At 46.1% G+C, this 20,904-nt stretch overlaps 1 protein-coding gene and 1 pseudogene across 7 annotated transcripts in view; one reads left to right on the forward strand and one right to left on the reverse strand.

The window, feature by feature from the left end:
* Nucleotides 1-20,904, forward strand: part of FAM13A (family with sequence similarity 13 member A) — a 388,478-nt gene that overhangs the window by 258,191 nt on the left and 109,383 nt on the right. For all 7 annotated transcript variants that reach the window (XM_070047870.1, XM_070047871.1, XM_051819564.2 and 4 more), the window contains one exon: nt 236-399. In XM_070047870.1, coding sequence (XP_069903971.1) covers nt 236-399 — 164 coding nt within the window. The remainder of the gene's footprint in view (nt 1-235; nt 400-20,904) is intronic.
* Nucleotides 15,288-19,812, reverse strand: LOC127483225 (protein CBFA2T3 pseudogene; annotated as a pseudogene).

Consider the following 20,904-nt stretch of genomic DNA (forward strand, 5'->3'; position numbering starts at 1 on the left):
TGCCAAGGGATTCCAATACAATCCCATCAAGGTTGCATGTACCAATGCCATCTCACTAGTCCAAGTGATCAATTTCAGTTCACAATTGATCACACTGATAGGTCTAAGAGTCAAAGGGATCACACAAACAAGACTAGTGTCTGCTAATACTAACTGATAGAATAAAAAAGGGAGAGAATGATCCAACATAGGAAGATTTAGATCTTTAATCCTTTTTTTACAATTTTATTTTCAGATCCCAAAGTCCAGGAGCGAGGGATGCATTCAGGGTCACAGGGTGCCACAAGCACTGCTCTCTGATGGTGCGTCTCAGGTTGGCTTGTGGCTGAGCCGCAGAAAACCCAGCATGGACAACGTAACCTCCACAGAGGACGCGCGGGGTGCCAAGCGGCGGTCCAGGTTGGCATGTTTCCTTTATCTACACGATGTGTGTTGCATTATCTATCTGCTCTGATGCAGAGGCCCACACACTCAGCTGTGTGTATGTGTATGCACTGCTGGAGCCCATAGGTATCACTCGGTAAAAATGTCTAAAATCCAGTCTCTTTTGAGAACTTTCCAAGTAATAGTTCTCCTCACAAGATAGATAAGAATCATTATTTTGTGTCTATGGGGAAAAAGTCGTTTCACCAAGAGGACTGTACTGCGCTCATAGCTACTGGTGAAGAGTTACTTTTTGGGAGAAAAGGGGACCCCAACACAGTGTTAGTAGAGTGCAAACTAGATCAACCACTGTGGAAACTAGTATGAGGATTCTGCCAAAAAATTAAAAATGGATCTACTCTGCACCCCAGCTATCCAACTACAAGGAATATATCCAAAGGAAATTAAGTCAGCATATGAGATATCTGCATTCTTATGTTAATAGCAGCCCAATTCACAATAGCAAGGATATGGAGTCTGCCTAGATGTCTATCAACTGATTTCTAGATAAAGAAAATGTGCTATGTATATGTGATGGAATATTACTCAGCCATGAAAAAGAAGAGATCCTGACATTTACCACAAAACTGATAGAACTAGAGATCAATGTGTGAAGTGAAATAAGATGTAGACAACTATCACCTTTTCTCTTATTCATGGATATCAGTAGAGTAGAAATTTGTGTGGGTTGCACATTATTTGGTATATAGTTATCATATTGCTTCATTGAATTATACCACATACATAATAATATACTCTTCTTCATTTTATGATCCTTGTCATGAATCCCACATTTTGTTAAATCAGTGTTCCTGTTTTCAAGAAAAACGAGTTTATATGTGAAGTCTGTGATATCTGTCTATGAAGCAAATATGTTCAGTGGAAAACATGATATGCAGTTTGAAGCAGGTATCAGAACTGGCGCAGGTACCAGCTTTTGCAATCTCCTTTTGACCATTGCTTTTTAACCACTGTGTTGCACACTGTACCCAACAGCAAACTTCTCCAGCACACGAGATGAGAAAGGCATGCAGTTCTCATAGACCAGTAAAGTGCACCTGAATCTTGTTTGTTCCTAGCATGAAGAATTTTTTTCTTTTGAGAATTTTTTTTTGACAGGCAGAGTGGACAGTGAGACAGAGAGAAAGGTCTTCCTTTTCTGTTGGTTCACCCCTCAATGGCTGCTGTGGCCAGCGCACTGCGCTGATCTGAAGCCAGGAGCCAGGTGCTTCTCCTGGTCTCCCATGTGGGTGCAGGACCCAAGCACTTGGGCCATCCTCCACTGTGCTCCCGGGCCACAGCAGAGAGCTGGACTGGAAGAGCAGTCGGGACAGAATCCAGCGCCCGGACCGGGACTAGAACCCAGGGTGCCAGCGCTGCAGGCAGAGGATTAGCCTATTGAGCTGCGGCTCTGGCAGGAGAATTTTTTATCTTTTATTGTAACTAATAAATACTTTTAAAATAAAAAATAGCCTATTACAAGAATTAAAGAGCTATACAAATGTAAAGACATTGATGATATTAAAGAGATGACATCTGTTCACATAGATGAGGAGCTTGCACTTTGGATTGCCTTGAAGGATGGGTGTAGGAGTTGGCATTGTGGCTCAGCAGGTTAAGCCACAAGCTGTGATGCCAGCATCCTATATGGGCACTGGTCTGCGTCCAAGCTGCTCCGCTTCTGATGCAACTCCCTGCTGATGGACTGCAGTTCGATCTCTCTCTCTCTCTCTCTTTCTCTCTCTCTCTGTCTTTCAAATAAATACATAAATCTTTTGCCCAAAAAATAAAGAGGGGTAAAATTTGAGCTGGATCTTGAAAGATGAAGGTAACTTTGATAGGAAGAGAAAGAAGATGATGTTGATGACAGGCTTGGTTAGGAAGCATAATAGGCATTTTTGAAACAGCAAACCAGAGTCCACTGGTGATCCGGCTGGAGCAGTGGAGCGAGGCCAGGTCATCACGGGCCTGGAAAGCTCGGCAGTATTTTCGCCTTCAGTCTCTCATTCCTTGAAGGAGCATCGGCAGTTGTGCTGGGGTTCCAGGACTGCCTGAAGACAGATGATGCACGGTGAGGCAAGCAGTGGGCCTCTGTGTGTGAATCTGACGCTGTAATGAGGAAGGCAGTACAGAGACACAGTGAAAAGCAGCCGGCGTGGCAGGCGACTGGGGCCCTAGTGAAAGAGGGACACTAAGAAAGTGCAGCAGGGTAGTGGGATAGACTGACTTGAAGATTGTCTTAGCCTGAGTGCTTGGGGGATGCCTGGGCCCAGACCTCGGGAGCAGGAGTGAGTCTGAAGATTCAGACAAGCGCCTTACAGGCAGACGCAAAGGAACTGAGACAGCAGAAGCCCAGGTGCAGCCGTCAGGTGGAGGAAACCAAGCCAAGCTTGAGCTGGGTGGGCAGGGTGGGCTACCATTAGGAGCTGGCACCTTAGGACAAGTCATCCTGCCTCAGTGTGCAGGACAGATAGGAGGAGGGAGGTTTGGGAGCAGTTACAGTGTTGATTCCTCCAACAGGTAATTACGCTTTCAGATCTACACATGTGGCCTTTGCTAAAGAGATGTAAGTCTTAATGCTGGGAGAGACTGAAGAAAAGTGAAATAAAAATTCAGTAATTAAAGACATGCTCCCTAAGTGCCGGTTATATGCCAGGCTCTGTGAAATGGTCCAGTGATAAAACCATAAACAAGATTCAGGCACTACCCTGAGAAACATCAAATGCATATCACAGGGCGCAGACTGAGGACAGGGGAGGGGCACAGCTCCCTGCAGGGTGAGGAGGGTCAGAGAATGTTCCAGAAAGAGGAAGCTTTCAAACTGAAGTTAGCAGGCTAAGCAGAAGTGTATGAGCGTAGAGACAGAGAGAAGGTGAGAGAAAAACCACTTGTGTGGGGCAGTTTGGAAGAGGGCGTGTGGAGTAGCAGGTGTGGTGTGAGGGGAGGGTCAAGGTGGGTGAGAAGGCCAAGTGGAGCCATCAGATCGTGAAAGCCGTGTCCTGTATCAGGGAGTTTGGGTTTTTCTCTTGAAAAATGTCCGAGTGTGATTGCAGGAATAAAAGAAAGCAAATTATATAAACAGACCTGTATCTTGCAGAAGATGCTGTAACAACAGTGCTGAAGGCAGCATTAAAGGGAACAGTAAGGGGCCTGCATGGTAGCATAGCAGGTAAAGCCACCACTTGTGATACTGGCATCTCAGAGAGTCCTGGCTGCTACATTTCCAATCCAGCTTCCTTCAGATGCCTGTGGGAAAGCAATGGAAGCAAGTGCATGGACCCCTGAACCCATGAAGGAGGCCCAGAAGCCCCTGGCTCCTGGCTTCAGTCTGTCCCAACCTGGCTATTGCAGGTGTTTGGGACCAGTGATGGAAGACTGATTCATATTTTCATTCTCTCTCTATCTCTCTCTCTGTCTCTCTCTCTCTCTCTGTAATTGCCATTCGAATAAATAAATCTCTTACAAAAAGGAAGGGAACAGAGGTATGGGGGGATCAGCGCAAAGGCTATGGAGTAACCCAGCGAGAAGTAAGCACCCCTCTCGGGTCACTGAGGGGCCCTGAGAATGAAGGTGTGAGGACAAGTCTTTGGCTCTTGAAGGGAAGGCAGAGCCATTGCTCAGAGTACTCCATCCAGCAAGGGTCTTTTTATGTTTGTTTGTTTGATTAGGGTATGAAATATAATTAAGGCAGTGGAGGCAGGTTCATATGCTTAATGTGCAGCACCAGGAAGCCATGGGGTGACAGAACAAGGGCTTCCGGGGGAAATCCAGGTAGCGACATACCAGGTAAGACAGTTTGGGCCAGAGCTGCCCTTGTGAGCAGCCAGTTAAGCTGCTGCTTGCGATGCCCGTATCAGTGTGTAGGTTGGAGTCCTAGCTGCTCTGCTTCTGATCCAACGCCCTGCTAATGTGCCTGGGAGAGCAGCAGAAGATGGCCCAAGTACTGAGTATGCCACCTACATGGGAGACCCTGATAGAATTCTTGACTCCTGGCTTCAGCCTGGCCTAGCCCTGGCTGTTGTGGCCATTTGGGGAGTGAACTAGCAGATGCAATATTTGTCTTTGTCTGTCTGTCTGTCTCTCTCTCTCCTCTGTGTGTGTGTGTTGCTCTGCCTTTAAGATAAATCTTAAGCAAGAAGAGTTTGGGCCATCCACAAGCACAAGGGTATACTTCATGGTATAAGGTATGTGCACAAACTACTCTCCCTAGTAGTGTGGTGCACCGTCCACATAGTAGACTTCGGGTTAGAATCAGCAGAGGAATTAGTCTATACCAGTGAGGAAAAGTTAAAGACACAATGAAGGAGCAGACACAAAACACCAGGCCTTTTTATTTTTTTAAAAGCCCCTTTATAAAAGTGTCTTATTGTTTGAGAGGTAGAATAAAAGAGAGACAGAAAGATTCCCCAAACTGCCCGCACGAGCCAGGGCTGTGCCAGGCTAAAGCTGAAGAACTCAATCCAGGTCTCCCCAGAGGTGGCAGGGACCCAACCACTTAAGCTGTCACCTGCTGCGATTCAGAGTGAGCAGCAGCAGGAAGCTGGAATTGGGAGTGGAGCCAGGATTCAAACTCTTGCCCTCTGCCATGGAATGCAAGTGTCAACTGCTAAACTAAACAGCCACCCTCTTAGCTGTCTTAAAGTTCTCTAATTTAAAAACTGAGACAAGTGGCCAGGTGACAAGGGCTAGCACAGATACTGGCCTCCAAATTACTTTATAGGAATTATGTCAAGGACGCATCCCATGAAATAAAAACTCATGTTTGTTGGTTACATCATTTTTTACTTATCCAATCAGACGATGAAAAAAAGTGTCCTATTTCTACAGGTAGCAAAGAAAGAACTTTCTGTTTGGAGAATACATTTGTATTTATGAGAAGCAAATCAAGAAGTGAGATTATGGAGTTCAGCCAAGCTAATTATTGCTGTAATCACTATTTGTTCCTCTGGTCACCATGGTGTAGGCCCAGTCAAAACAAATGCATATTTGAACTTAGGAATTTCTTATATTCTTTCCACGTTTTTAAAGTACAGCCAAGCAACCTGAAGGGCTGGGAGAAGACCACTTCATCCAGGGCAGTTGGCAATAATTAAAATAAGTTTAAATGAAAATGAATTTAATTTTATTTATTAGGAAGGCAGAGAAAGAGAGAAAGAGAAAAATCCATCTTCCATCTACTAACTCGATCCCTAACTGACCACAGTGGTCAGGGCTGGGCCACACTGAATCTAGGAACCTGAAACTTGATCTAGGTCTCCGTGAACTTGGGCCACCTTTTGCTCCTTTCCCAGGCACATTAGCAGGAAGCTGAATTGTAAGAGGAATGGCAGGGACTGGAACTGGGATGCCAGCGTCAAAAGTTGTAGATTCACCTACTGCACTATAACGCTGGACCCCCCCCCCCAAATAAATTGTAAGTCCTTTATATATCCCTGAAACCCTACATTAGGTATTATGCCAATTTTCACTTCAAAGGTGAACTTACGAAGCTGTTTTCATTTGCAGTTACTTGCTGGAACAAGCTATGGACTAGTTTGTACCTCTTAAATTAAAACAAATACGTGTGTGTACAGAATGGATCCAGCGCCACCACTTTCTCTCAGTCTCTCCCTTTTCTCTGTAACGGCTGGTGAGCTGCCCCAGTCTTAGACCCCGAGGCTGGCAGTGTGCCCTGAGCGCCCTGTGATGTCCCTGTGCCTAGATACAGCACTTGCCTTGGCTCACTACCTCATATTCAAGGAATCATGAAGACACCTTGGAGCCAGGCTTTTCCTGGTACTGAGTTTCTTAAGTTGCTCTTTGAAAAAGAAATGAAAAGCGATTCAGCAAAATATATTTTTGTTTCACCTATGATCTGGTAAGCCTGGTTAATTTTGCAAACAAAAAAACAAAATCATTATATTTGCAGTTATTAAAAGAGGCGTAACAGTTTCATGCGTAAGACTGTGGCTTTCAGCAGAGCTACCCTATCAGTTAACAACTTAGATAAGACCAAGAACCAACCTTTAGCTACTGAGATTTCCTGAACGATGAAGCATCCAATGATTTTACAATGGGGTAAAGGTTAATTTCTAGGGTTCACGAGAAGCCATTTTTGGCTAACAGTCTGTCTGTGCTAATTTTGAATTTTATGCATGTAGACCTTCTCGCAGTATTTTTTTTTTTTTCCAGATTGACTCACCTGTACCCATTTTCTCCTTAGTTTCAAATCTTACATCAAGTCTGTTTCTTCTTGGTCCGTAATGGGAATAGGAACAAGCATCCCTTGTTTTTCTACTTTAAAGAGTAACAGTAAAAATAAAATCTTAAAGGAGTAACATTTTAAAATAGGACACTGTGAGAGTACAAAGAGGAGATGGATATTGTTTATCACTTCTTCTGATTTCTATTTTCTAACATTATTTAAATGAGTAACTCTCTGTATTGCTTTAAGTGTTCAAAGTTGGTATTGAGGATATAATCATATAAACAACATTCATTCTTCTAATCTGTGTAGAAGCTGTCTCAATGAGAGCAGCTTCAAGAGCAAAATGCTCAAGGGTAAGTATCTCTTGATTATGCTGGAACTCAGTGGGATGATCTATTTTGTGCTGAATTCAGAGCCAAAGACAAAAGTGCTTAATGGCATGTTCATTGCACTCAGTGAAAGCATTAGCCAGTCTGTGTCACCTAAAAATGAGAGTTGCAAGTCCCAAAATACCATTAAGAATTCCTTTTTTGTAAATATATATATATATATATATGGATATGTGTGAATGTTACTAAAACTTGCAATAGACTACACAGTGTAAATTTGATGTGACTTATCTGTTTAAAGGAGTGAATGCCAGTGCTTCTTCCCAACGTGCCTGTGGTGTGAGTTGGGGGTGGCAGGGGCGCTGGTGGAAATGCGGAAGCTACCGGACAGGCGGATCCCCCTCAGCAAGGCCTGAACATTGCTCACTACCCAAGATGTCCTGATCTTGTTCCTTTTAAAGCTATTGGGGGAAATGATCACAGAAACTCAACTGCAGGTTTTAATGGGCTTATTAAGAAAGAGGACATTTAAAATCGTTTCTGGGAGAGAAAATTATATACTTATCATTTAAAAGTCAAAGGAAAAACCTCTGTGCCAGATGAGAGTTTGAGATGTTGAAATGATTTTAAGCTTCAGGGATTGGTATCACACTCTCTTTCAATAAGTGAAATAAATTATCATTTTCTTTCTGTTTCTAATGCTATATTATAATATTACTTTCAATGTTTTAAATTTTAGAGCTTAAATAGAAAATAGGGTTAGTGTTTTTCATCTTTTAGATATTAAACAGCATTTGTTGTAATGTTTCATTGGAAAGGTCATATATTTCCTTAAATGGATTGTATCTTTAAAGGACCAAGGAAAATATCCACTTTTTTTTTTTATAAAGTCAAAGTGAACACTCAAGAGATTATATATGATTCCATTTACATGAAACGTGCAGAAAAGGAAACTCCATAGAAAAAAGAAGTAGATTCCTGACCGGGTGTAGGGGAGGGAAACAAGTATTCACTGTAAATGCAGAGGGATCGTATTTGGGGGATGGAAATGTGAGGAAACTGGTTTATAGTGATGACCGCAGCACTTGGTAAGTGTGCAAGCATCACTGGATTGTATACTCGAATGTAGGTGGATTTTACAATACAGAAAATGTATCTCAATAGTATGGGTTTAAAATACAAGAACCAAAAGCAAGTGGAGATGAGGAGGATCTTAAGAATACGCAAGTCACTTGCTGGCACATCGCTGAGGTGCCACCGCTGCTGTAAGCCCGCTCAGCTGAGAGAGCTGCCTTAGTTAGGTTTCCAGAGAATTCGCTCCTTCCTAGTTTTCTCTGATTGTAACTGAGCCCGGTGGCAGGCGTAAAGGTCAGATCTTCATGGAAGGTGATTCATGAAGAGGGCGAGGAAGGGCAAAAAAACAGCTCTTTGTTTTCTCAGCCTGGGAGGGTTCCAGTTTGTAGCTACGGTGCTGTAGTCAGAAGTTACGGATGTAACTGGTGTTTCTGGGACACATGGAAATCGAGAGAAAAAGCTACAGTGTTCTGAGAGTAACACACATACACACACACACGTGCACGCGTGTGCGTCCTTGTTTATTACGAGACGTTAGCCTCAATGCTACTGTGGTGAGTTGAGCCTTGTGCCTCCAGGAGGCTCTAGGTCTGAGTGTGAACAGAGAGAAGTTCATGGTCTCCATTCCAGGTGAGCGTCCCACGGCTACCTTGATAATGAATGAAAGTTTTGTACTCGACTCTCCATAAAGAGATTAGGTGATTAAGAGCTTTCCTTTTCTGTCGTGGGAATAAAAAAACTATCTACCTCTGTGCCAATTGTGTATCTAAAATCCTATGACAAGGAAGATCAAGCTAAAGAAAATAGCTCTGTGGAAGTCGCAGACATGTTCTTAACTTGATAGATGAGTGAGTGGAACTGCAATAAATCAATTTTCAAAGTGTATTAAACACAGATCCTTCCTGGGAGGCGTGTTCTGGAGAGAAGACTTGTTCTAGTCTAAAATTGCTTTCTGGCATTTTTAACTTCCTCTGTATGCTTTAGTTAATTCAGGAGTACATTCCCCCAAAGAGTGGAAAACATCACCGATAAGGCTGAAGTTCCCATGGACTTTCTTGCTCTACGATTCTAGTTTACTGCTCTCACCGTTTGGTGATTGGTCTGCCCCAGTGAGTTCTATGAATTTTCATAGAATATGAGGGCAATTCAGCCCATTCATGGAACAATGGAATGAATTGAGAACGTTGATTTGGGTACAAAAAGATTTAAAATCCATGCTTAGCTTTCTCATAATCCATATTGCCCATGAGCTTTTAAAAGACCCTGCATATTTCATCCATTCATTTCACTTTTTTAGAAAACGTTTGTCACGGGGCTCAACGTCTGGAGCTGTTTCATGGACTCTTGAAATGTGTCCGATTTCCTTCCTCCTCCTGTGTCATGCTCCTCTTCCCTCTCCACCTCCAGAGTCCCCATCCACCAAGTCTCCCTCGGCTCCTCGTTCCCCCTCTGCCGTCCCTCCTGCGGCCAAGCTAGCAGCGACAACCGACCATTTTCAAGGCAGCGTCTGCCACCCAGAAGCTCGGTCCCTGGCCTCCGATGCCTGCCAGGCAGTCTCCGCTTCAGCATTTCGCTGAAACTCACCGTCCCCCAACAGAGCTCGCTTCCTTTCATCCTCACCACCGCCAGGCTCGATACCGTTTGTATCATCAGTCGCCCGATCTTGTCAGGGTTTCATTCTCAGGATCTGCAGCGGCCCTTCCTCTGTGTTCTTCCTCTCCTGATCTCAGCCCTAATTTAGGCCTCTGTCACCGTGCGGTCGGATAATTACCACATTTTCCCCACTCCACCAACCTACTGGGTTTGTTTTTCCCATGTCTGTGTCTTCAGCTAAGTCCATAATGACTGCGGGATCCACAGCTCCTGTGCAGGTTTCTCCACTGAGCCTCGCTCATACGTCACTCGAGCTAGCAGACACGTCTGCCTGGGCGTCAGGTGGCCCAGGCGCTGCCCAGTCCCCAAGCCCTGTCATCCGGCCGCTCCCAGCCACTGCCAGAATGCTCTCTGGGCGTCTCTCTGTCTTTATTGCCCCGCGGGATGCTCCCCGCACCCCTTAACACCTCTGCAGACCCAGAAGGTCAAACACCTCGTGTTGTCGCACTGAGTCTCTTTGGTGGCTTCCTGGGACCAGCCTACAGGAGGGCCCATGCCCTGTCCCCACCTCGCCAGCCTGCCTTTGCCCAGCCCTGTGCCTGCCTTTCTCGCATAGCTGCAACCAGCTCTCAGCCCACACTTCCCGGGACTGCCTTGGGTCCTATGTCAGATTTTCTACTGATATTTACTCTAAAATTGGCCAGAACCCCATGTGGAGCATTTTTTTTTTTCAGCTAGATCACAGGTTTGTCAGGTAGCTCTGCAACAAGAAACTCACACCTGAAAAGTGGCCTTGGGTGAAGAAGCCGTGGTTCTCAGGTTATTCTTTTCCCAAGTATTTGTTAAGTGAGCTATGCCAGGTTACATGTTGAGTTGATGGGCTGAGGTTCAATGTCGTTCTGGTGATCTTAGCAGTATTGCCTGCCTGTCTTCTGCGTGGAGCTACTCCGCTCTTTCAGGTGCATGTGCTTTTCTCTCCAGCCTGAGTGTGAGTTCCCAGAGGACAAGGGCTGGCGCCTCTGCTTCCTTGGCACCCACAGCAGTGCTTCATGGGCACAGACTTAGTCGCTGCTACCAGTCATCACTGTTGGGATGCCATCTAAGGAATCTTCAGAAACTTAATGAAAAATACTGAATGTTATGAAAAAAACTTATGAAAACTTATGAAAAAAAAACTGAATTTTCAGAAAGTTTTTTGCACCAAAGCAAGCCTTTTAAAAAGATTTTTATTATGTATTTGAAAGGCAGAGTGGCAGAGAGACAGGGAGAGAGAGAGAGAGAGAGAATGTTCCATTTGCTGATTCACTCTCAGATGGCCACAACAGCCAGAGCTGAACCAGGCCCCAGTCATGAGCCCAGAGCCTCATCTGGGTCTCCCACATGGGTGGCAGGGGCACAAGCACTTGGGCCATCATTGGCTGCTTTCCCAGGTGCATTTGCAGGGGGCTGGATCAGAAGTGGAGCAGCTGGAGCTTCAACTGACAGGCACTCTGTTCTCTTTTAATCCAGTGCCCATGACCTTTTTGGAGTAGCCACATTGGCTCCCAGTTTGGATTTGAATTCCTCTGTCTCTATGTGGCTGTTCTGGACCTCTCAGAGAAAAAAACCAACTATTTTTTTAATAGAAAACTTTTATTTAATAAAAATGAATTTCCAAAGTACAACTTTTGGATTATAGCAGTTCTTTCCCCATACCTACCCTTCCACCCTCAAACCATCCCATCTCCTACTCCCTCTCCCATCCCATTCTTCATTAAGATTCATTTTTAATTATCTTTATATACAGAAGATCAACTCTATACTGAGTAAAGATTTCAACAGTTTGCACCCACACAGAAACACAAAGTAGAAAGTTCTGGTTGAGTATTAGTTATACCATAAATTCACATACTACAACACATTAAGGACAGAGATCCTACATGGGGAGTAAGTGCACCGTGACTCCTGTTATTGATTTAACAATTGACACTCTTATTTATGATGTCAGTAATCACCTGAGGCTCTTGTCATGAGCTGCCAAGGCTGTGGCAGCCTCTTGAGTTCACCAACTCCGATCTTATTTAGACAAGGTCAGAGTCAAAGTGGAAGTTCTCTCCTCCATTCAGAGAAAGGTACCTCCTTCTTTGATGGCCCGTTCTTTCTGCTGGGATCTCACTCCCAGAGATCTTTCATTTAAGTCATTTTTTTCCCACAGTGTCTTGGCTTTCCATGCCTGAGAGACTCTCATGGGTGAAAAAGCCAACTATAAACACAGTAGAATTTTCTGTGCCCCTTTTCTCTCTCGTCCTTGGAAAGAGCTAACAGGAGGGAACGCTGTACTACACACCCTTAGAGATACCACGGAAGCCAGCAGCCATGCCGTCATCATCCCCACTAATATCTGTGTCATCTTGCATTTCTGTCGGTCCTGCACTGCTTGTTTAGAACGTCACTGTCATAATCTCTGCACTGTGTGCACGTGGGGCAGACGTGTGTGCCTCCTTAGGTTTGCCAAACAAAGGACACTCATGTCTTCTGACACGGCACAGTAGTGCACGTCCTGAGAATCAGACCTGCGGCAGCATCTGTAATGAGTACGCAGCAGTATCCACCCGGGTGCCCCATTGTCCTTGGAGCCGTCTGACCTCTTCACTCCCGCAGTTCAGTAAGACTTCCTTTGTTTCTGAAGTCCAGCCAGCAAAAAGAACCCAGTCATAACTCTGCCGTGTTTGTACTTCATGAAGGGCACTGGACGACTTCCTGAATGTGTGTTTGTTCCTTATAGTGTTTCACTCTCTGCTGCTTGGAGCCAAGTTTCAGGATCCTTCACTGACTACTGCAGCCGAAATGCAATGAGGAGGCTTAGCTATGGGATTCATAACCACATCGTGTACAATATAATTTGAAAAATTACAGATCTCAGGATTGCTGTGCTGCCTGCGTGGGGTTGGCTGCAGCGGCTCCCACAGGAGTGAGAGTTTGAGAGGCCCTGGGAACACTATGAAGGGCTCTACCACACAGTTCCCCAACATAGCTGCCATTTTCTGGGGGTTCCTGCTCTCTGAGGTTCATAACAGGGTTATTAGAAATGCAGGCTGGATAGGGCTCCAAGGTCCCAGACAGGCTTAGCAAACAAAATCTAACTGTCTCTCCTCAGATAGGTTTCCTGTCAGTTCTTGACCACCACAGCTTCCATGATAAATGTCCCAAGGTCTTCTTAGATACACTGTTTTATATAAGCTAAATATCTATTAAAAATATTTTCCAGTGTTTAACTTCAATCCCCTTTTAAAATGAAAGTCTCTGATAGTTCTCTCAATATTTTAGTTACTAAAGAACAAATAGGGATGGGTGTTTGGACCCGCAATGAAAACACTGGTTGAGACAGCCTTACGCCATGTTGGAGTGATGGGGTTGAGTGCTGGTGCTGACTCCTAACCCCTGCTTCCTGCTTAAGAGATGCTGGAGGCTGTGGTGATGGTTCAAGTCGTTGAGTGCCTGCCACCCACTTGGGAGACGTGCACTGAGTTCCAGCCTCCTGAATTTAGCCTGGCCCAGCCACAGTATTGCAGACATCTGGGGGGGGGGGGGGGGGAGCCAGTCAATGAGGGCTCTCTCTATCTTTTCTCCCTCCCTCTGGCTCTTAAAAAATAAACAAACATTCTAAAAAATGTTTTTCAAACAAATGGTTCTCTACCCATTCATCAAAATTTGCTCCACAATACAATTGCTATGTTTACTCAAATTTTGACATTTCACTAGAATCCAAACTTCAATTTAAAAGAAAAAAATTTTCAAATTCTGTTTACAGTGTGAGTGGTTGATGCGAGAGTTAGGCAAGTAATGGTAAGGAAATGGTTTTATCTTCAGATCATTTTCAGTGGCATATACCAGAATCCTTCATGCAGTTTGTAGGATAATTAAAAGTTTATTTTAAAAAAATGTTCACATCTGTACATAGTTTTTTTCATAATATTCATTTTTCTTGAACTTAAAGATCCCTTGTGTGGTCAATTTCAAAAATATAGGAGTATAAAAACTATATAGGAGTATATACATGTGGACTTCTATGATGTTAGCTGGTCTTTTTTTAGTAACCCAAAGTCAACAAACTCCTATGTACTGTACATTGTGTACTGGGCCACAAGGAGCCGGAGAGAACCGTGTAATTTCTATCTTTAGGCATTTACTAGCCATTAAGTGAGACAAACATGCACATAGGTAACGACAGAGTGTAGTAGAAGGAGCTTAAAAGTTAACAGGACCTGTTCCTGAACACGTATGTGTATGTCTCGCTCTCGCTCTCGCTTTCTCTCAATTTCTCCTTCTTAGATTCTCTTTCTTCTCTCTCTTTTTCCTTCTTTGCACCTTCCCTCCAGTCTGTCGGATTTCCCCACCAATAAATCCCCCCCCCCAAAAAAAAAAAAAGAAGTAGCATGAAAGAAAAGAGGACTTCTCACGGAATGAAGTTAAAAACATTCAAGGCCTTCAGAAATCCGCTCAGCCAGTCTTCCTACCTTACTCTTCTATAGTTCCTGCTCCAGCACCCAAGTGCTGATATTGCCACCTCAGTATTTCCAGTGTGTCCCAGTGACTTTCCATCCCCGGATGCTCATGTGGAGTGCCCTTCTCCCACTTCGTCGTAGCGGTCAATACAGATTTGATTTTTTCTGTGTCATTTCCTGTGCCACTTGACATGGCATGTGTTTTGTGGCTGTCTCCTTCACTTAGGTATACATCTTGAGGACTCACCTGCACTGGAGTATGTATTAGTAATTCATTCCTCCTTAAGTCCAGTATTCTTTCATTGTTCTTGTACAGCACAACTTGTGTATACACTGATGAACGTTTCTGTTGTTTCTACTTTTGGGCAATGACAATAACACTGCTACTAATATTACTGTACCAGGGCCGGCACCGCAGCTCAATAGGCTAATCCTCCACCTAGCAGCGCTGGCACACCGGGTTCTAGTCCCAGTCGGGGCGCCGGATTCTGTCCCGGTTGCCCCTCTTCCAGACCAGCTCTCTGTTGTGGCCCGGGAAGGCAGTGGAGGATGGCCCAAGTCCTTGGGCCCTGCACCCCATGGGAGACCAGGAGAAACACCTGGCTCCTGCCTTCGAATCAGTGTGGTGCACCGGTCGCAGTGCACCAGCCATGGCGGCCATTGGAGGGTGAACCAACGGCAAAGGAAGACCTTTCTCTCTGTCTCTCTCTCTCTCACTATCCACTCTGCCTGTCAAAAAAAAAAAAAAAAATTACTGTACCAGTCTTTGTGTGGACATATGTTTTCTTTTTTTTTTCTCTCTCTCTTAATGCTTTTATTTGGCAAACACCCCTTGGATTTCACCGTCGTCGTCATCATGAACACGAGCATTTGGACCTCTATGGAGGCTATATGCATTCACGCTGACCTGCATGGCTGACTCCGGCCATCCAGGGCTGGAGTCGGGGTCCGGAGCTGGGCTAGCTGGCACCGCCAGGACTGGGGCCTCGCAGTGCCCAGGCCTGGGTTCCCTATGCCTTTGTTTCCTCCTCTCAGTTGCCGAGGGTGCGGGTGGGTGAGCAAGGGCTGCGCTGTGGGAGGGAAGCGTCCGAGGGGAGGCCCAGCCCGCAGGCACCAGGGAGGAGGCGCCCAGAGCTGCTCCATCATTGTCTTTTGCTGTCTTCTGAAGAAGTCTGGAAGGAGACTGGCCATGGCCGGCTAGACGCGGGGCCGGGCGATGATGGGCACAGGCGGAGGCGTAGGGGGCGGAGACAAGGTAGCCTCCTCAGTCCTAGTCCAGATGTCCTCAGGCGTGTAACCCAAGAGGTCCCTGGGCGTGAACTCGTGGTGGACATATAGCTGAGACCCCTCGGGACGGGCGGAGCTACCGGGTGGTTGGGTGGTGGTGGCCGCCGGGCTCATGGGGTCCAGCGCCATATCCAGAGGTGCAGCTCCTCCCGGTCGGGCTTCTGGCACCGGCACAGCACGGTGAGCAGCCGCCGATCTTCTCCACCATGTCCATGATGCAGTTCAGCAGGCTGCTGAGGTGCTTCTGCTCCCGCCCACCCGCGCTCCGCGAGCCTGTGGTCCATCACATCTTCCTGCCGTGCCACGGGCACTGCCGACGGCCAATGGCGCTCCCGCAGTTCCCGGGGGTCGGTGTGGCGGTAGGTGTGGCGGCAGCCATGCGACACGTCCATGTCCTCCAGGCGGTAGTCGGGGTGGGAGGGTGGATGGAGTGGCCCGTTGCTGGGGCTGTAGCGCTGGGCTGGGATCAGGGTGTATGGCCGCTTGCTGAAGTGGTCAGGGTACAGTGGGTCACGGTCTGACCCATTTTCTTTGGTCCTGATAGGTGTCCTCCTCTTGCCGTTCTCCTTGACTTCACGCAGGAGCTCCGACAGACTGCACTGGCGTCCAATAGGAGGCGCTCGTGCTAGGCCAGGTGTCGGGCAGGGTCTGCTTGGCCAGGCAGGCACAGCACAGGAGCTCACGCGGCAGCAGGGACAGGAAGGGCGGGACAATGGGCCACAGCAGGAAGTTGGTGGCCTCCTGGAGCTTGGCGTGGAACCCCTCCGTGGTCGGCGTGGAGTTCACCAAGCCCGGCACCAGCGTGCGCACTGGTTCCCGCATCTCCGGGGAGATGTCACTGTGGAGCTGCTGCAGCGTGGCGAGGAAGCACCTGAGCTTGCAGAGCTGCCATGCCCCGCGGGTCGGGGGCAGCTGCTGCGGGGACAGCGAGGCCGGGCCATTGCTGACGCCGCTGGGCGTGGAAGGGGCACCACGGATGGCCGTGGGCGAGTGGCTGCCGCTGTTCAACCGGAGACAGACCAGGGCGGCGCAGTGGTGCGGTAGGTCAATCCCCGCTTGCAGTGCCGACTTCCCAAATGGACACCAGTTCTAGTCCCAGCTGTTCCACTTCTGATACAGCTCTCTGCTGTGGCCTGAGAAAGCAGTAGAAGGTGGCCCAAGTACCTGCGAGGGGAGACCTGGAAGAAACTCCTGGCTCCTGGCTTCGGATCGAAGCAGCTCCGGTCTTTGCAGCCATTTTGGGAGTGAACCAGCGGATACCCTCCCCCCCCCCCCTTTCTCTCTCTCTCTCTCTCTCTCTCTCTCAAATAAATAAAATCTTAAAAAAAAAAAAAAAAAAAAAAGACCATGGACCACTTTAAGTGGCCATGAACACAGTGGTCCTCGCCAAGTGTGGCTTGAAGGAAATGGGTCGCGTGGTGCCCTGGAACACGGCGGGCTTGCGGGGCTGGCAGGCTCGGGGAGCGTGGACGGCGGCTGCGTCTTCACCTAGCCCGGGTAATCGGGCATCGTTGCAGCTGCCTTCTGGTCCACTCGGAGCCTTCAAGCCGCTGGCCGCCGCTGCTCTCGGAGCCCCAGGGTCTGATGAGGGGCGAGTGCCCCCCTCCCCCGCCAGCACGCCTGACCTCCGTATGTTTTTAAGTCTCTTGGAATGCCATCTGTGGGTGGAATTGCTGGGTCATGTTGTAACTGTGTTTCACTTTTTTTTTTTTGATCGCTGCTTTAGTTCTGAGATATATTCTCTCTCTCTCTCTCTCTCTTTTTTTTTTTTTTTAAGATTGATTGATTTGAAAGATTTACAGAGAGAGACAGGAAGAGACATAGATCTTCCATTCGGTGTTTCACTCCCTAAGGCCATGAGGACTGGGCTGGGCGGGACTGAAGCTATGAGCCAGGATCTTCATCTGGGTCTCCTAGGTGGGTGCAGGAACCGAATTTAGTTAGGCCATCTTCCATGGTTTTCCCAGGTACATTAGTTGGGACACTGGATCAGAAGTGGAGCAGCCGGGACATGCACCAGCACCTATATGGGATGCCAGTGTTGCAGTCTATGCCACACCACCGTCCCAATGTTTCACTTTTTGAGGAACAACGCATATGCACTTTGTTTTGCACTCCTACTAGCAATGCATGATGATTCCAGTTTCTGTACATCTTCCCCCGCAGTGCCATTGTCTGTATTTTTATTAAAGCCATCATGCCTGGTGCAAAGTGGTGGCTCTTTGTGGCTTTGATTGTCATTTCCCTAATGACTAGTGTGCTGAGCACCTTTTCTTGTGTTAATGGATGTTTGCTCACTTTTTAAACAGAGTTTTTTTGTCATTTTAGTGTTATCTTGGAAGATTTCTTTATTCTGATATAAGAACTTTATGACATAAATGATTTACAAACATTGTCTCCTATTTTGTGGGTTTTTTTTCCAATTTTTTGGTATGTTCTTTGAAGAACAAAAAGTTTTTAGTTTTGATAAAGTTTATCTACTTTTTTTTTTGTTGGCTATGATTTTGATGTCATCTGAGAAACTATTGTCTACGCCAAAATGATAAAATTCTGTTTTCTTCTAATACTGTTGTCATTTTAGCTCTTACCATTAGGTCTTTGGTAATAATTATTATTATTTGGTAATTATTTTGAAATAATTCTTTTTTTAAGATTTATTTATTTGAAAGGCAGAGGTGCAGAGAGACGAGGAGAGACAGAGAGAGAGTGAGATCTGTTATCCACTGGTTCAGTCCCCAAATGGCTGTGATGGCAGGAGCTGGGCCAGACCAAAGCCAGGAGCCAGGAGTAGCTTTAGGTCTCCCATGTGGGTGCAGAGGCCCAAGCACTTGAGCCATCTTCTGCTGCTCTCCCAGGTGTATTAACAAGGAGCTGGATCGGAAGTGGAGAAACCGGGAATTGAACTAGCACCCATATAGGATGCCAGCACTGCAGACAGCAGCTTAACACTAAGTCACAGCACCGGCCCTCGAGGTAATTCTTATATGTGTGTAAGATCTAGGTTCAACTTCATTGTTTTGCATGTGCATAGCCAGTTGTCCAACACCACTTGCTACAAAGACTTCTTTTTCCATTGATATTTTTCATTTTGATCCCTTGCCAAAAATCTGAACCTGATTTTTTTAAAAAACAAAACAAAACAAAAAACCTGACTTAGTATCCTAACTTATCTTCTTTTGCCTCCTTTGTTTTCTGAGAATATGATATTAAGTTTAGTAGAGATATAAGCATGACTTAGGTCTATGAAATATTACAGCAGAGTCCAATGACTTTAGCTTATTTCCCGGAAGCAATCAGAAAAGCTTGCTCTTGCCTCCCGCCTCCCAGATGTGCCAAGAGGTCATGCCTTTTGTCCCTACACTCTGCCTCTGCTCCTGTCACAGTGGATGAACTGAACTTGGATCTCTCTGGAGTCAACCCTGCTACTTCTCTGAATGCTATTCCCTCTCTCTCACTCAGGGACTGTGTCCCAATAGTCACCTCCCTTCTCTGTGGTATCAGTTTCCCCCTTTTTGCTAAGCTGTCCCCCTCAGCAGAGATACAGGCTAGAATTGCTCCCAGCATTGGAAAACTATTCCCTAGAAACCATATCCCTCTGCCGGCGCCATGGCTCAATAGGCTAATCCTCCTCCTGCGGTGCCGGCACACCAGGTTCTAGTCCTGGTTGGGGCGCCGGATTCTGTCCTGGTTGCTCCTCTTCCAGGCCAGCTCTCTGCTGTGGCCCGGGAGTGCAGTGGAGGATGGCCCAAGTGCTTGGGCCCTGCACCCACTTGGGAGACCTAAAGCTAGACCAGGAGACCAGGAGAAGCACCTGGCTCCTGGCTTCGATCAGCGCGATGTGCCAGCCGGCAGCGGCCATTGGAGGGTGAACCAACGGCAAAGGAAGACCTTTCTCTCTGTCTCTCTCTCATTGTCCATTCTGCCTGTAAAAAAAAAAAAAAAAAAGTATATATATATATATATATATATATATATATATATATAAAAACATATCCCTCTTCCATAGAGCGGCAGATCTCCATTGAAGGATTATATGTGCCTGCCGTCTTCATGTCCTTTGCTCCTATTGCTTCTTCAACCCACACAGCCCCAGATCCATTCATGTGAACAACCACCTCCGTCTTGCCAAATCCCCAGGCCAGCTATCATGCTCACGCTTAGTTACCATGCTCACGTACCTCTGCCTTTCAGCAGCGTTTGACCCAACCAATCGCTCCTTTTGGAAACGCTTGCTTGATTTTTGCAATGTCACACTCTGCTGGTTTTCCTCGGGTCTCGCGGTACGCCGTTTCTTTGCGTCATTTGCAGAAGCTTTCTTCTTTCTCAGACCTGTCAAGTTGGGAGCACCTGCAGGCTCAGGCCTCTGATCTGACTTGTGTGCACTTCTGACCCTTTTGTTCAATTGCGTGGCTTTAAAAAAATCATTTTGATTCATATGGCACCCAAATGGATAACGGTGAGGCTTCCAGCTCCAACCTCACCGTTATCCTCCAAATCGGTATATCTGATGGGCAGGACCAGCGTCTATATTTGCGGGCACCCCTCCCCTAGGGAAGGGGGAACACGGTGAGTCCCTTGTTGCAGAATCATGAAGACTCAGGAGGGCAGCCGCAGAGCATTCAATCCAGCGTGAGGCCCTGTGAGACGGCGTGCTTCCTCGGATCACAGAGCTAGTGCCGCCCTCTGACTCCGACAGGTTGGCCTGCGGGGAAACAGAAGTACTGATTTATGCTCCTAATTGACCTTTTTTTCTTATTTCTCATATGTTCCTTCCATGAGACTGGAAGTTCCGCAGGACAGGCACTTCAGCTTCATTTACTTCTCTATCCCTAGCGCATTAAAGGATACCTTTTTCATGGTGCCGTGGAATAAATAAATGCCATCTGCTAGTGTACTGCAAAATAGTTCCTGGAAAATGGAATTAAAAGATATGTGTACTTTGGCACAGAAAAATGTGAAATCCATGCGCAGTTTGTTTCATTACATGCTTTTTCCATAAACCACCTAAAGACCCATCACATCCTTTATTTTTATATATAGGGTCTTGAATAACTGACAAACTTTTCAATAAACAACTTTAGAACTATAACTCACACCAGATGGATTAAATATTAAGCCATCGATGTGAAATAGCAAAATTACTGAAAGAAATTAGGAATATATATTTGTTTTAGATAGAGGTGCTGGAAAGGAGCTTCTAAGTGAAGAGTGAAAATCACAGTGTGACACTTTTAGAACTATCAAAAATAAAAATGGTAATTAACATAATAGCATTTGCTTCAAATATATGCAACACATGTAATATTCTTCATTGAAAAAAGCAATAAAATAATGATAAAAACATGAAAAATATGAACAGGAAATTCACAGAAGTAGAAATAAGTATACAATGTTTATAAACATGAAATAATGTATAGTCTCACTAATAGTCAAGGAAACTTTCATCTGCCTACGAGGAGCTGCATCTGCTAGTGTTTATGAGGTTGGAAGAAGGCGAGCACTCATTTGCTGAGGCAGAAGGGCAGCT

This window comes from Oryctolagus cuniculus, chromosome 8 (assembly GCF_964237555.1).
Source record: "Oryctolagus cuniculus chromosome 8, mOryCun1.1, whole genome shotgun sequence".
Classification (NCBI taxonomy): Eukaryota; Metazoa; Chordata; class Mammalia; order Lagomorpha; family Leporidae; genus Oryctolagus; species Oryctolagus cuniculus.